Raw genomic sequence first — 14338 nt, forward strand, 5'->3', positions numbered from 1 at the left:
TGGACCAGCTGCAGTTTGTGTAAACTTTGGCTATACAATATAACAACAGTCTAATAGGCTAGATAAAAGTATGTAGTTAGAATCACCTCTATATCTCTTTTATTTAAAAGTGATCTGAGCTTACGGAGACTCCTAAGCTGCATAAATAAAACACGACTGGACACCTGAACTGACTGCTGGCTGCTTATTTAAGTTCATGTGTGGCACTAGGAGGTCAGGTCATGTTAGGTAAGGTGGTTGTATTGAGTGTAAAAGGAGCATCCGATCCGATAATGGCCAACAGGCTCTATGTGTTTGTGAACTGCTGCTCAGAGTATCAAAACATAAATGACATTCGACTTTATAATGCAAAGTGTTTGTCATTATATAAATTTCCACTTTCAGAGCAGGAGGAAGTGGCTTTAAATAAGTACCGGCAGGCGCCTGAAGGTGGCAGTGTAGGGAGGGTGGAGATAGCTTGTGCTGCATGGACACAGTGGTGAACGCAGCGTAGTCTGCCAGCGAGGGTAGGTAGAGCTTAAAGGCGCTAAAATGTCAGGAAAGAGTTTTCGAGTCAGCGACGGGGACTGGATATGTCCGGATAAAAAGTACGTACTCCAACACAGTGAATAAATCACAGTTTTTGGGGCTCTGTGTAGCAATAGACCGGTGCTTAGTGTGCAGCTGTTAACAGCAAGGTTAGCAAGTGTAGGCCTTTTAGCATGTGACTCATGCTAACGTTCAGCAGCTCAATAAAATGGAGCACTTTCACTCATAGTTTCGGCCTAGAACAGAACAGAATGAACACGGTTTCAAGCTTACATGCTGGAGAATATCAATGCAAGGGGGATTTTGTGTGCTAGTCTCTCCTGGGCGCAGAAATGCTATTTAGCACGCTAGCCGTGGTTAGCTAACGTGGGTTGGGTTGAGTGTTTGCACTCGCTGCTGTTATGGGTGGTGTTTATGATGTTGTAGAGGCCAAGTGGTCATGAGTGAAGAGTCTTTATCCGGAGTCAGCAGTATCGTGTTTCCAGTGAACTCCGTTAAATGCGTACGGACACAGTTGCTGCATTTGTCGCGGCTCAGGCTTGTGACTGAGGGTGTCTGAGGAAGGAGCACAGGCTAATGGAAAGATGAATAAACTGCACCAGCCTGCAGCATACTCACACATGTCAAAGCGAGTGAGGAACGAGCTCAAGCCTTACCTGCATGTAACATTTTGCTTTTGCAGATGTGGAAATGTGAACTTTGCCAGAAGGACAAGTTGCAACAGATGTGGTAGAGGTGAGTCCCCCTTCTGTCTCTTATTGCTGTTATGTAAAGCTTAAGAATGCAAATAATCGTTATCCTTTGCATAATCATTTAAAATAGGTTGGTTTAATTTACTTTATTTTTTTAATGCAGAAAAAACTACAGAAGCGAAGATGATGAAGGCGGGAGGGACGGAGATTGGAAAAACGCTCGCTGAAAAGAGTCGAGGCCTCTTCAGTGCGAATGACTGGCAGTGCAAAACGTATGATATCATCACAAAAAACGTCTTTGCACCATATCAGATAGGTGTCTTTGGTATTCGTGTTTTTCACGTGTACATTATAAAAGTGCAAGAAATAAAGATTTCATAATTCGCGAGTGAGGCAGGGTCCAAATTACCAATCACTATTATTGCTGAAAATGTGCAAAAAGTTCTGATAAATACCAGAAAAATATTTTTTCTCATTTATATTCGTAACTTGTACCTCCAGCATTGGATAAAAGTTTGGTACTTTTTTAAAAAAAATGTTAGAAAAGACTCAGTCTTCTTTGGCACTTTTGCATATATGCAAAAATCCCATGTACACTTTCCATAAATCTAAATTATTTAAGAAGAACTTACAATGAGTCCCATGTCGGATATAATAAAAAAGGAGTTTTTTTTACAGGAGTCTGTGGTGTAACACATTTGCAAGAAATTTGACACTTGCAATTCGAATATGCAAAGTACCACTCGACATTTTATGGTTTGCATTGTTGCAGACAAATGAGAGCAACCACAGTTTGTAACACTGCAAGCTCCAGTTTACTTGGTTTACAAGCTACGGGCAATATGACACAGAAATATGAGATTTTCCACATGTCACACACGAGTTAGAAGTTAACTTGCCTACCTTTGCTGTAAACTAGATGCTGTTTGTGGACACCTTCATCTGGGATATTGTTGTAACAAATAGTGTTGCTGATTTTGAGATATAATAGTACTCTAACCAGCATTTCCCTCCACCTTCTTGTGTGTGTAAAGATGTGGAAATGTGAATTGGGCGAGACGGTCGGAGTGCAACATGTGCAACACCCCCAAATATGCCAAGCTTGAAGAAAGAACAGGTAACTCAGTATATTCTGTAAATATTTTTTTTGTTTGTTACTTTGATCATCAGTTATTGATGGGGTTTTTTTCTTATGTAATGCTTTCAGGTTACGGTGGAGGGTTCAATGAAAGAGAAAATGTGGAATATATCGAACGGGAGGAATCTGACGGTGAATATGATGAGGTAAGTCTCATCTGGTACCCGAAGATTGCTGCTCTGATGTTTGACAAGTGAAAGATTTTGGCTTCAGAGGAAGTCGACATTGGCAGTGTTCAGATTTATAGAGATGTGCTGTTTCTTATTCCACCAGTTTGGTAGGAAAAAGAAAAAATACCGTGGGAAGACCAACAGCACGTCTTCCTCAAAAGAAAGTGAAAAGAAGGAAGTCCCAAAAGAGGAAGAGGAGGAGGAAGATGATGAAGAGGAGGATGAAGATGGTGACCTGTCCAAATACAAATTGGATGTAAGATTGATGATTGTAAATTTAAAAAAAATGCTGGATATTATAAAATGATTTTATTAAAAACAAAAAAGCACAACAACAAAAAAGCACTTCCTTTGCAGGATGATGAGGAGGAAGATGATGATGAAGATGGTGACCTGTCAAAGTACGACCTGATTGCCAGTGACGACGATGACGATAAGCCAGCTAAGAAAAAGGGCAGCCGCTCCGGTTCATCCCGCTCCTCCTCGCGCTCCTCCAGCTCCAGTTCACGGTCTAGGTCCAGGTAAAGGGTACAGGTCAAGGGTAACTCCGGGCAAAATGTCAGTATCGGCTCAATCTTCTTCTGCTTTACTGATCAACATCAATTAAATGTCCTGTTGTGCTCATTTGTTGTCCTCCCTCTTCTAAACCCTTACCTTGTATTCATTCATATGGGATCCGTGTGTCTAGGATATTGTTGTGTTTCCTGTTTTCATTACTTTAATTCCAGCCACCCTGTAGGTATATTGAATACTCGCCGATGCTTTGAGGCAGTTTTAAGTATTTCCTAAGAGTAGCTTGCTGTTAATTGTGCCTATTTCCACATAACCACCGTGCATAGCTCTGTCCTTCTGTAGAAAATATTGGAAAGGTTTTGTGTTTTTTGTCTTTCAGATCCCGCTCTAGAAGCTCATCCAGTTCCAGATCTGGATCTCGCTCGAGGTCCCGCTCCAGGTGAATGAGGTGACATGCACTCTCTCCCGTTAGGGAGTGTATGTGTGGGGCAGAAAGGTCCACAGCAGTCCTTTTACTTAGCTCTTACTTGGCAGAGATTTTTTTTTTTCCAAATTATCTGCTGAGAGGGGAAAAAATTGAAAGTCAGGGTGGAAGTTTAATGTAGTAAATCGTTTTCACTCACTTTATGTGGGCTTACATTTCAATTAGGCCTGAGAGTGCAATTAGTATTGAGTTTAAAGCTTACTTTAGCTTGTACGTATAAATAGAGATCTCGGGTCTTTATCAAGCATCTCTCGGGAGTTACTCCTGCTTTACCCACTCAGTTATTGGGACTATATTAAAAAGAAGCACATTTTTCTTTATTTACATTTAAAGTAATTCCAAGTACGCTCAACCAATGAGACATAGCATCTTGAGTGAAATGTTCTCAGTACCAGTGATCCGTAGCAAAGTGCTCCTAATCCCCTCCTTATCAGAGAAGCTTGATAGAGATACCCACATTGGTGAGACCCTGTTGTACCTTACTGACCTCACTGCTTGGTTTATTCCTCATAAAGATCCAGCTCCAGGTCTGGAAAGGGCTCCTCTCCCCGGAAGAGGTCCCGCTCCCCCTCCTCCTCACCTGAGAGGAGACAGAAGCGCAGTCGCTCCAGGTCATCATCTGGAGGGAGAAAACGGAGGCGTTCTAGATCGCGTTCGTCCGAAAGGTTTGGGTTTCTGTGGAATACCACAATGGCACTGATTGTTGTTAGCCATGTGTCGCCTGGCTTATGGGAATTCAGTTTTACAGAAATACGTTCACACTTTTGCCATGTTTATAACGCTTTTTATTTATTCTGACCTTGTACTTGGTTATGCATAAACTGAGTGTTAATGGTAAAGCGTGCTAACCTGTTTGTTCTTCCCATGGTGTTTTGTTTGATTTCAGGCGGCGTGGCCACTCTTCGGGATCGTCCCATTCTGGCTCCAGTTCAAAAAAGAAATAACTTTATTACTGTCTTTAATACAAGAAAAGGAATCCTAGTGGAAGTGCATGTTGTGTTGCCAAAAAACAAAGACAGAAAAACCCAACTCTCCTTTCAGTATACTTTCATTAAAAGTCTTAAACCCCTCCCAGCGAAAGAGAGGCAGCAGCTCCCTTTTTAAAACCACATTCATCCCGATATGTGACGAGTGTTTGTATAGGTTTCCAATAAACATAAATGTTTGGTCCTATATGAAAATTAAATATAGTGTCAAGAGGCTGTATTCCATTTTAAACCCACTTAATATCTTCATGGCAGTACACTTAGTTTCTGAAGAAATCGGAGCAAAATCTGTCCTTTTTTAATTTTGGGGCCCTAAGAGACACCAATGGTTTTTCTAACAACTAAATGGTTTGTTTTTTTTAAGTAAGGGTGAAGTTCTTCAGCACCAGTTTAGACTACTTGTGATTTAGCTATGAATTTTGGCCTGTTTGTTTGATTTTGATGATAAATGTCCTGTATTTTGTGTTTTCAAGGTAAGTATTTTACTTTTTGATAATGCTTGTTTTAAGTACGTTCTTGGTTTCTCAGTTTAGGTTTAACTTTTTTTTTTCCTTTTACGTAATTGTGGCATATTTGGACTCCATGCTACTGATTATTTCTTTAAATTTGAAACAAATGAATTCATTTTTTTTTTTTCTTTTTTTTTTTCCTTTTTGCTCCAGATTAGTGCAGAAAAAGTAACATTTCTGGTAACATGGCAGAACAGTCTTTACTGATTAAAATACCTGAAATCTACTTGTGTAAATAAAATCCTGTCAACATTGCTTCCTGTTAATACTGTGTTTAATATGAAGGTTTTGTTGAGGGGTTGGGGTTGTCAAGTCAAGCTGTCTTAATTCTAAACTTGAGTATTTGAGAAAATGTGTAGAAGTTCGTCAAGAGGAGAAATATACATTTTTGAAGTTGGCGTTGTATTTGGTCTGGTTCTGTTTTGTGTCGCCACTTTGCAAAGCTCATCTTAACAGTAAGTGATCTTAACTTTTGTGATCTTCGGCTATGGGCTGAAAGTTTTCATGTTTTCAAATATTAACACCAAATTTCATCCTAATCTACACTACTGTAAATCTAAGAAACAATCTACAATAACTTTTTCTGTACCGTTAATAAGGTCTTTTCACTGAACTGTTCTCAGTGTGGTCAACAGATGGCAGTTGTTGCCCAAGCTGTTAATCTGAGCGGAAGCAATGGCAGTGCTGCTTCATTAAAACTCATTATAGCTCGAAGTTATACCCTTTAAATTAACAATCTCCTTGGAAGTGAAGCTGTTTGCCACTGTCATGGTCTGTGTTGATAAATTCCAGATTTATCCAAGGGTGCAGGAGCGGGAAAATAAACCCACTGGTCTAGTTAACATTTATTGGCTTGACAGATTATATTAAATGCAATAAACAACCGGAAAGAGGAATTTGGGCCACATAGTCAACTTTCCTCGCACAATTATTAAAGTACATTTAATTGCAAATTTTGCGAGATTCATACTAAAGAACCAAACACGAACTATAACACGATAGTTCAAAGTAAATGGCTGAAGAAATGCAATATAAATAATAGGGTGCTGACTACACAAAAAGCTCAGGTTTTAAAATCTTATGTTCAAAAAGGAGGTGAGAGGGATGTGGAGGGTGAGGGTAAAAGTCCCAGTGGTAACTGGAGCACTCTGCAGTGACTCCCAAGCTAGGCGAGTGGCTCCAGCAGATCACAGGAACCACATCTGAGATCTCGGCCCAGAAGAGCGCAGTCCTGGGAACAACAAAGATGCTGCGCAGGATCCTCAAGCTCTTAGGCCTCTAGTAGAGGAGCTTGAAGGATAGACAGCCCACAGAGGTGGGAGAGGAAGCTGGGAGCTCAAGAGTTAAAAAATCCAAATAAAACTGTAAAATTTGAATTGTGACTATGCTGAAATTATATGTAATAGGCCGTTTATGTCACAATAAAATGGCTTTTTTAAAATAAATTAACAAGTAAGATAAAATTGCTTAGTCTATTTTGAAATACAGTTTAGCAAAGTGTGAAGTCTCTTAGTATAGGCACATACTGGTGACAGTGCAGAGTTGATATCAATTGTTTTGATGGGGGAATAGATTATTCTACTGATAGAATATCTACTATCAAATGTGTTACAATGCAGCACATTTGTACCATTGTAACAAAGAACTCTTTACAATGTAACAGTTACATTGTAAAGAGTTCTTTGTGGAAGATTTTTACCCCCCTGATGTGAAAAAATCCATATGTAAGTTAATAACAACATTTTGACTTACTAATTCCTCGTCACAAGAGTTTTGTATGCAACTGTCTTTATGTACATTATAATCAAACCTGTCCTTTCAGGTTACTTAAAATATCTTTATAGAACGATGTTATCTTTATTGCATTATTGATGCCCTTTTGGCCAGATCACTTGGAGAAAAAAAGACATGTTTAATGCCACAAACACTTTTTATCCAGATAAATAAAGGGCATATAAAAGTCAACTTGCCAAAAACTGATTGCAGCTTCTATCTTGTGACGTTATTTCTGCCTGAAAATGATTTGATATCATTCATGGGAGATAGGTTTGACAGATTGCAGTCCAAGAACTCATTTACAACAGTTCAAATACCGGCAATCATTTGTTGGCAAATGCAGGAAACCACTTTTTGGCAGAGGATCACAACACCGGTATTTAAAATGCTGTAAATAACTTTCTGGCCTACAATATGGCAAACATGGCTATCGGACATAGAAGCTCCAATCAGTTTTTGGCAAAGTGACTTGTATTTATCGAGGTAAAAGTTCTCATTGTCATTAAATATATTTTTCAAGAGAGTCTGACCAACCTGGAAACAGAAAAAGGCAACAAACATAACTTGTGTCTGAAAAGATATTTTAATTGGCTAAAAGGGACCGGATGGATTATAACGCGGGTACATTGTTATAGCGTCATAAAGATACTTGTAAGATAGTTAATTTCTTTATCTTTGTTATAACCCCCTGTAAATCATTTCGCCTGAAGCCAGTTTACCAATACAAGCAAACATGTTAGACACAAAAGAAAACCGCACAGAAACATCGATCGCTTTTTGGCAGAACACCGGAGGGTCGATGTCTGGTCCCTACTTACCGGTGCCCTTATTCCAGACACATAAGGACAGTGGTTATTACAGCACAGTGAGAATATGGGCTTCCTCCGGACCCGAAGTAGTCCCGCCTCCAGCGCTTAAAGGACACCTCGCGCTTTACGCATCGCATTCAGTTGGAGCACTTTGGAGCGCAAGATGATGCCAGACCGATACGCACAGGGTAACAGCTGTATATAAGTGTACACTTTTAGAAACAATAACTGGATTCAGCTTTGATTCTCTAGAGGGCTTGCACACCACCAGTGAAGAAGATATGCTGGACGCCAACGTCTCCAAGACACTGCGCCAAATCAATTGCACAAATAATTCCAGTTGTGGATATGCATCAGTTGGATTTCCTATAACTATGATGATCACCGGAATGGTGGGAAACTCGCTAGCTCTTATCCTGGTGTGCATCTCCTACAGAAAGAAGGAAAATAAAAGGAAAAGGTCCTTCTTGCTTTGCATTGGATCTCTGGCGCTGACAGACCTGTTTGGGCAGCTTTTGACAAGTCCAATTGTGATTTCAGTTTACCAATCTGGTAGGAATTTGAGTGACCTCGACCAATCTGGCAAGTTATGCGCCTTTTTTGGCGTGTGCATGACAACTTTTGGCCTGTGCGCTCTCTTCATGGCGAGTGCCATGGCGATCGAAAGGGCCTTGGCTATAACTAACCCGCACTGGTACTCGAATCACATGAAGACAAGTGTGACAAAGCAGATTTTAGCTGTTATATGGGGTCTTGTTTTGCTGTTTGCTCTGCTGCCCGTAGCAGGGGTCGGGGAATACACGCAGCAGTGGCCGGGCACCTGGTGCTTCATCAGCACGGTTGATGCCAAAGTCCCAGGAAATGGATTCTTCTCCACCACTTTTGCCATACTCGGGATCTCGGCTCTACTTATAACACTTTTCTGCAATGTGGTGACGATCCGGGGCGTAGTTACCCGGTGTAAAACAAAATCAGGCACTTCTCAGTCTTCAAAGCAGTGGGAACGGCTCACCACGGAGACCGTCATCCAGTTGTTAGGGATTATGTGCGTCCTGCTTATATGCTGGTCTCCTCTGCTGGTATGTTTTTCACGTGCAACTTCAGGATATATATTTTCTTACAGTGTACTTGCGTAGGCATATTTTATAAAAATGTGCTGTCATAGTTTCATATAGTTATGTCCCTTAAAGTAATGTTAAAAATAAACACTGATTGGTTTTAATGTGTTTGTGTCAGTACTTGTCACAAACAGCTTTAAATCTTTATCCATCTTCTCCTCACATAAATGATGTCATGCACGTTTTCTCTGAAAGGCTGCTGCCTTTTGCCATTAAGAGGTAATCCACTTAGGGGTCCTGTTTAGGGATCTGCATAGTGCGCAATGAGATCATGCATTGTCAGTCACATATTTAACAGTCCCAGTGAGATATTAATAGAAGGCACAGCTCTGTGATAGCAGAGACCAACCGTGAAAATTAGTTTTTGCTCATTCCCCGACAGGACTGTTGTTAGAGTGTGTTTCCGTTATATGATTTAGTGAACATAACATAGGCTTCTGTACACAAAATTAGAAACTATTTTCTAACCAGCGATTGTTTCTTCAGTAAATTAAAGCTTTTGTCACTTAATGGCATGCTTTCTCCTCATTCTCTTAGTGTGAAAAAAAATAAAGTTCTGCCCAAACATCTTCCCCTCAGGTGCTGATGCTGAGGATGCTCTCCACCCAGGTCTTGTCCGATCATTGTAATTCAAAGGAAGCATCAAACCGCACCTCCAATCAGGATTTCCATCTAGATTGTAACTTCTTTCTGACGGCGATACGCTTGGCCTCCCTCAACCAGATCCTGGACCCGTGGGTCTATCTGCTCCTCAGGGAGATCCTCCTGCGCAAGTTCTGCATCATGGCTAATGCTGTCTCCAACTGCTCTTCAGAGGATCAGAAAGAGACGCAGACAGCTCTTAACAAACAGAACCAAGAAACAAAACCTTCATAATGCCCTCCTCTAAAATGAATCCAGCCTTGCACAGTAATTCCTATCTTGTGACTCTGAAGCCAGGAGAGCTTTCTATCAGGATAATGAAACAGGCAAAAGAGTGGGAATGGATTTCTGCCCATGAAAGGATATTGTGCAGCAGGAGCAAGTGTAGCCTCTGTTGCACTGATAATGAAATGAAAAATATCTTCTGAGCATTCGTTTTGCATATAACACATTCCATTCAAAGCCACCTAACCAGCATGCGGACGCATGACCGTGTCATCTCATGCAACATCTGCTGTGCAGTTACCAGGAACTCTATTGTCACCCGTTTTCTTTTTTAAAAACAAACTCAATATTTCAGTATTGGGGCATTCAAACTGACTCACACGGAAGTGCTGAATCTCATGCTCACTGCTTTCTGCAACTTGAAGCCATAAGCTAACTAAAAGACAAATGTTTCTTGTGAATGTCTGTGAGTGAAGGTACTGTAACTTGCTTAAATTAGGTTGTGCATATCTTTAGCATCTCTTACATGAAATGTAACCACTTGATTTAAAACTCAAAGGAGCAACTAAAGGAAAATTCCAAACTGGAGGCAGTTGTAAATAACATTATTTATTAGTCTCTATGATATTTGCTGTTTCTGTGCTGAATGCCAATAATGCTACCTGCCTGGCATCTGTTGTATAGACTATACTTTGTAAAGTTTATTGTATAGTTAAGCTGTACATGGTGTTCCTAGGGGAACAGCTGGGACTACGAAAATGTGAAGTTTTAAAGTTTTCTTCTCCTGTATATGAAATGCACACGGAGACAGTTTGTAATTGTCGGCAACTATCCTTTTAAAATATGTTGAAGGCAAGTCATATGAAACGAATGCCCACATCTGGAGGCATTTCACTGGATTAAAGGGTTTTAATGATCTGCGAGAACACAAGGTGTAACGACGAATGTGCCTAATTTCACCAGCCAAACCTGTTTGGACAAAAAAGAAAAGATTGGTATAGATTTTAACCAGTTACATCAATGAAAGTATAGACTGGTGATCATAATCAAGAACAGTGGTGCAATGAACACAGTCAATGTCAAAATGTCCAAAACACCACAAAGTGTAACAAACTCATAAACAGTTTATTTGAAGCTGCTTGTACAGCAGGCTGCCATCAGTCGATAATGATGTGAGTCGTCACATTAATGCACCTTTGCTGCTACTTGTGAAGTTTTGCTGCAGGCACATGATTTCGACATGTTTTTAGCCTTGTGATATATGCCTTTCATTCACTGGTGGTTTTCTGGGATATTGTGGACAGCCCCATTTGTATTCCACCATTGTTTCTTAGTACCCGCTATATTTTGTCATTACAGCCTCAATCCTGCCCCTAAATAGGTATGAATTATTAATTCCTTTTAATGTGTATAGTGCAGTTTTCCCCTAAGGTCTCAGATAAAGTCAGTGTCATTTCTAACGAGGTGGTTTGCTTCTAGTGCCACCAGAATAAATGTTGATGCTGCTGTTAGAAAACCACGGGCATGGCGGTGCAATTATCTTACGCCACCATATTTATGTTATTTTTTATACTTGTTTTTGTACATATTGTTAATGTTTGACAGCCTCGGGGGCCGACTCATTTGCTGTCATGGTAACCTTCAGGTTACGGGGCAAATTCTTGTCACAACTCTGCCTTCTCAGCATATCAGCCAACAAGATTAGGCTGATGTCCTCTCATCTCTGCCATGTCTGGTTTTGCCTTTGCCTTTCAGCTGTGAGAATGCACACGGGCTCTGTGGTAATGATCCGATCGGAAATTGTTGTCTGCAAAAAGCCATGTGAAAAATGAGCTTTTTCTCTTTGCTCGTATCTGTTCACCTGAGACAGAGTTGATCTTGTGTTGGTTGTGAAGGCTGAGTGCCTTACACTCAAAGGATTAACCTCGTTTGTTGTGTGAAAAAGGTGTTACAGGAAACAAAACCTCTTTCAGGAGAGTGTTACACAGAGAGTTGGTGGCTACGTTTGGCTGAATTTCACATATAACACCTAAGTGTTATTACACAGACACAAGCAGGTTTTATTTTAACGAAGACTTCACAAACTGAGGAAATATTAGTCGCAACAAGTGCCCTCATTATGCCTTATTTGATATTCATTTGAAACACTCATCGCTGTGGTTTCATTCATGCACTCATACAGTGAATGCAGCTATTTACAAGTTGCTCTGGAATAAACTGACTCATTTAGCTACTACTTAAATCTACATCTTGTAATTGTGCCAGGCTTCTATCCAGGACGCTTCAGGCTCTACATGCAAAATAATCACACAAAGGAAAATAGCGTAGAGCTGACAGGCTGCACATGCCGTCAAGAATTTATCAGGGTATTAAATTCGCACCCCCACAACATAAAACAAAATGGAATAATAATTATTTATTTAAACACAATTTTCTCCCGACCTAATGGGCCCAGTAAAAGTCTAAGCAATATTTACAAGGACTGCGGTCTGGCTTTCTGGATGGTAGCTGTGTCCTATGAAATATGAATGTTCATTAGTTTCCAGGATGGTACAAAGTAATATGAGGTCTCCAAGATCTAATATTTGAAGCCAATAACAGCAAATGTTTGGATTTATAAAGAGGTGTGCACATTAAGACGAACCCACTACCAATGCTATTAAAACCAGGGATTGAGGACTATTGAATTTAGTTTTAATCATTTACTTAAACTGCATTCATCTGTGTCAGCACCTTTTTGAGCACACGGTGTAACCGCCACTAGCATCAAAGGGAAGCTATGGTTACGCGGTGACTTAAAAAAAGAAAAAGAGAAACCTGCAGAACACAGCGATGCCAGCAACTCCACTTAGCTCCACTTAGTCGATAAAGCTTGGAAGTGATTTACTGATTGCCACTCGAGCTTTATGTCTATGTCAGTGATTTCAAGATAAGAAGAGGCTGTCTCTAAAATCGTTTTCTTGATCAACATTTTGCACTTAAACTTGCTTGGAATTGCAATATTTCCTTGGAAATCAGGATAGTGGATCACTTTTTATCATTGTGGTAATCATTTTCTTTCCCCTCCTTTCTGAAACAAATATAAATCTCCTCGAGAATCACGTTTAGTCATCCTGTAAAAGTCAACTGGGTTTTTTATTTTTCCATGTTTGTGACTTGGATAAGACTTTCTTGATTTTCTTGTTTTTGTTTGTATGAGGAAATGGCAGATTTCATGTAAAGATGTAAAGAGCAGGTCACTGGTGACGTAAATTACTTACTGTTAAAAGGGAAGAAACAAGAGGTACGTGAGGAAAATGTTCCTCGAGTCTTTTAAACCAAGCACACAGTGGTGTCGTGTGTGTGCACAGTTCAATAGAAAGAGGTCAGGCCCACCAGCCAGGTTTCTCTAAGGAATGTAAATAAATACCCGATGTCCGTTAAAGGTACACGTCCTCATATTTTCCTCCCATGCTGCTGCTTTTGAATGTTATATGAGGACTCTGTGCGCTCTCACTGAAGTTTCACTAAAGTCTTACAAACTCTGGGACCCGATTCTCAGACGAGGGCTATCTGCAAACCTTCACACAGCGACGTCGGCAGTGCTCTTGTGACTTTCATCCTGGGGTCAGGTGGGGAATGCTGTGACCTCTACAGCTTTGTGCTTTTGTTGTTTTTTTCTATCAAAGATAAAGTTATGTAGCAATATGTACTTGATTTGTATCAGTTCAGCTTTTAATGCACTTTCAAATCATTCTGTTTCACTGCTTCTGGCTGAATATAATTGTGTTATTAACATTATTTTTTTGGCTGTCTAATAAGCATATTTCGATTTTAAATAATAAGTCATTCATTGTCACACCAATTAAAGCAGCCTGTGAAATGTGAAGTGGTAATAAACTGCAATTAGTCTGAGCCAAACACAACTTCTTTTTTTTTTTAAACTGAGGAACTGGGCATTCTGGTACCCACTGGAAAAAAAATTTCATGTGCTGCCAATTTGAGTCTGACAACGGATCTTTGCTGCATTTACTTTCACCCTTTATCACACATGAACTGTGCTTTGAATTTTAGAATTTCACCCCTCGTGTATGAAATCAATCAAGAAACAATGAAACTGTTAACGTTCTTTACATGAAAAAGACAAAAGACATGAACTATTTTAAATGTCACGCGTGGACTCGTAACTATTTTACATTTACATATATTTTACTCGGCCTGCTGAGATTTTGTTGGAGTTATGAGAACGATGATTTGAGAGTAAGATGATTGTTGCTTGACGGTGAATGTTTTGGACATTGTAAATCTTTTGAACGCTGTTAACAACTCTAAAGCATGTGTATGCTTCTTGCGCTTCTCGAACTTGTGCAATGTGTTTCCAATGGACCAATAAAAAGAACAATGCTGCACTAAACACTGTACTGATCAATCATTGCATAAAAGGGTTTTAATTCACATGTTTGCATCGTTTGAGGTACATGAAAAGTGTTTACCCTCCTTCCTGACTTCTTAGTGTTTTGCATATTTTTCCCTTACAAATTTCAGTTCGTCAGACAAACAAAAATAACCCAAGTAAATACAAAATGCAATTTTTAAGTGATAATTTCATTTAATAAGGGGGTTTGGATGGATGGATGGATGGATGGATTATAGCTCTAGCTTCAGTAACTTAGACTGCTTGTAATGAGGTTATGAGAGGACACTGTCTAGGCTACAATTAGTAAAACACATCACAAGTCTGATCTGTAGCACTTGGGTTGTTTCAAGGT

General features: G+C 39.9%; 2 protein-coding genes across 4 annotated transcripts; both read left to right on the forward strand.

Annotated features, from left to right (window-relative positions):
- The first annotated feature begins 440 nt into the window (after positions 1-440).
- Positions 441-5275, forward strand: zranb2 (zinc finger, RAN-binding domain containing 2). 3 transcript variants are annotated; one of them, XM_040031744.1, is made up of 10 exons: positions 441-587; positions 1211-1263; positions 1384-1492; positions 2255-2337; positions 2428-2504; positions 2632-2784; positions 2886-3049; positions 3421-3480; positions 4041-4190; positions 4412-5275. In XM_040031744.1, exons 1-10 carry the CDS (start codon positions 532-534, stop codon positions 4467-4469), a joined length of 963 nt encoding a protein of 320 aa, XP_039887678.1. In that variant the 5' UTR covers positions 441-531; the 3' UTR covers positions 4470-5275. The 3 variants fall into 3 exon arrangements, with proteins under 3 accessions (XP_039887678.1, XP_039887669.1, XP_039887686.1); XM_040031735.1 differs by having other exon boundaries at positions 4041-5275; XM_040031752.1 differs by having other exon boundaries at positions 529-587; positions 1211-1267; positions 4041-5275.
- A 122-nt stretch (positions 5276-5397) lies between these two features.
- On the forward strand, positions 5398-14071 carry ptger3 (prostaglandin E receptor 3 (subtype EP3)). The gene is made up of 2 exons (XM_040031725.1): positions 5398-8684; positions 9303-14071. The coding sequence occupies exons 1-2, from the start codon at positions 7887-7889 to the stop codon at positions 9597-9599; spliced, it is 1095 nt and encodes a 364-aa protein (XP_039887659.1). The 5' UTR covers positions 5398-7886; the 3' UTR covers positions 9600-14071.
- Positions 14072-14338: the final 267 nt, after the last annotated feature.

Source organism: Simochromis diagramma, unplaced genomic scaffold (genome assembly GCF_900408965.1).
Source record: "Simochromis diagramma unplaced genomic scaffold, fSimDia1.1 OVJJ01000334.1, whole genome shotgun sequence".
NCBI classification, from domain to species: domain Eukaryota; kingdom Metazoa; phylum Chordata; class Actinopteri; order Cichliformes; family Cichlidae; genus Simochromis; species Simochromis diagramma.

Coding starts and splice junctions, on each gene's coding strand:
- ptger3 (XM_040031725.1), top strand. CDS start 7,887: ATGCTGGACGCCAACGTCTCCAAGACACTGCGCCAAATCAATTGCACA. Junction 8,685..9,302: donor TATGCTGGTCTCCTCTGCTG/GTATGTTTTTCA, acceptor TCTTCCCCTCAG/GTGCTGATGCTGAGGATGCT.
- zranb2 (XM_040031735.1), top strand. CDS start 532: ATGTCAGGAAAGAGTTTTCGAGTCAGCGACGGGGACTGGATATGTCCG. Junction 1,264..1,383: donor TTGCAACAGATGTGGTAGAG/GTGAGTCCCCCT, acceptor TTTTTAATGCAG/AAAAAACTACAGAAGCGAAG. Junction 1,493..2,254: donor AATGACTGGCAGTGCAAAAC/GTATGATATCAT, acceptor GTGTGTGTAAAG/ATGTGGAAATGTGAATTGGG.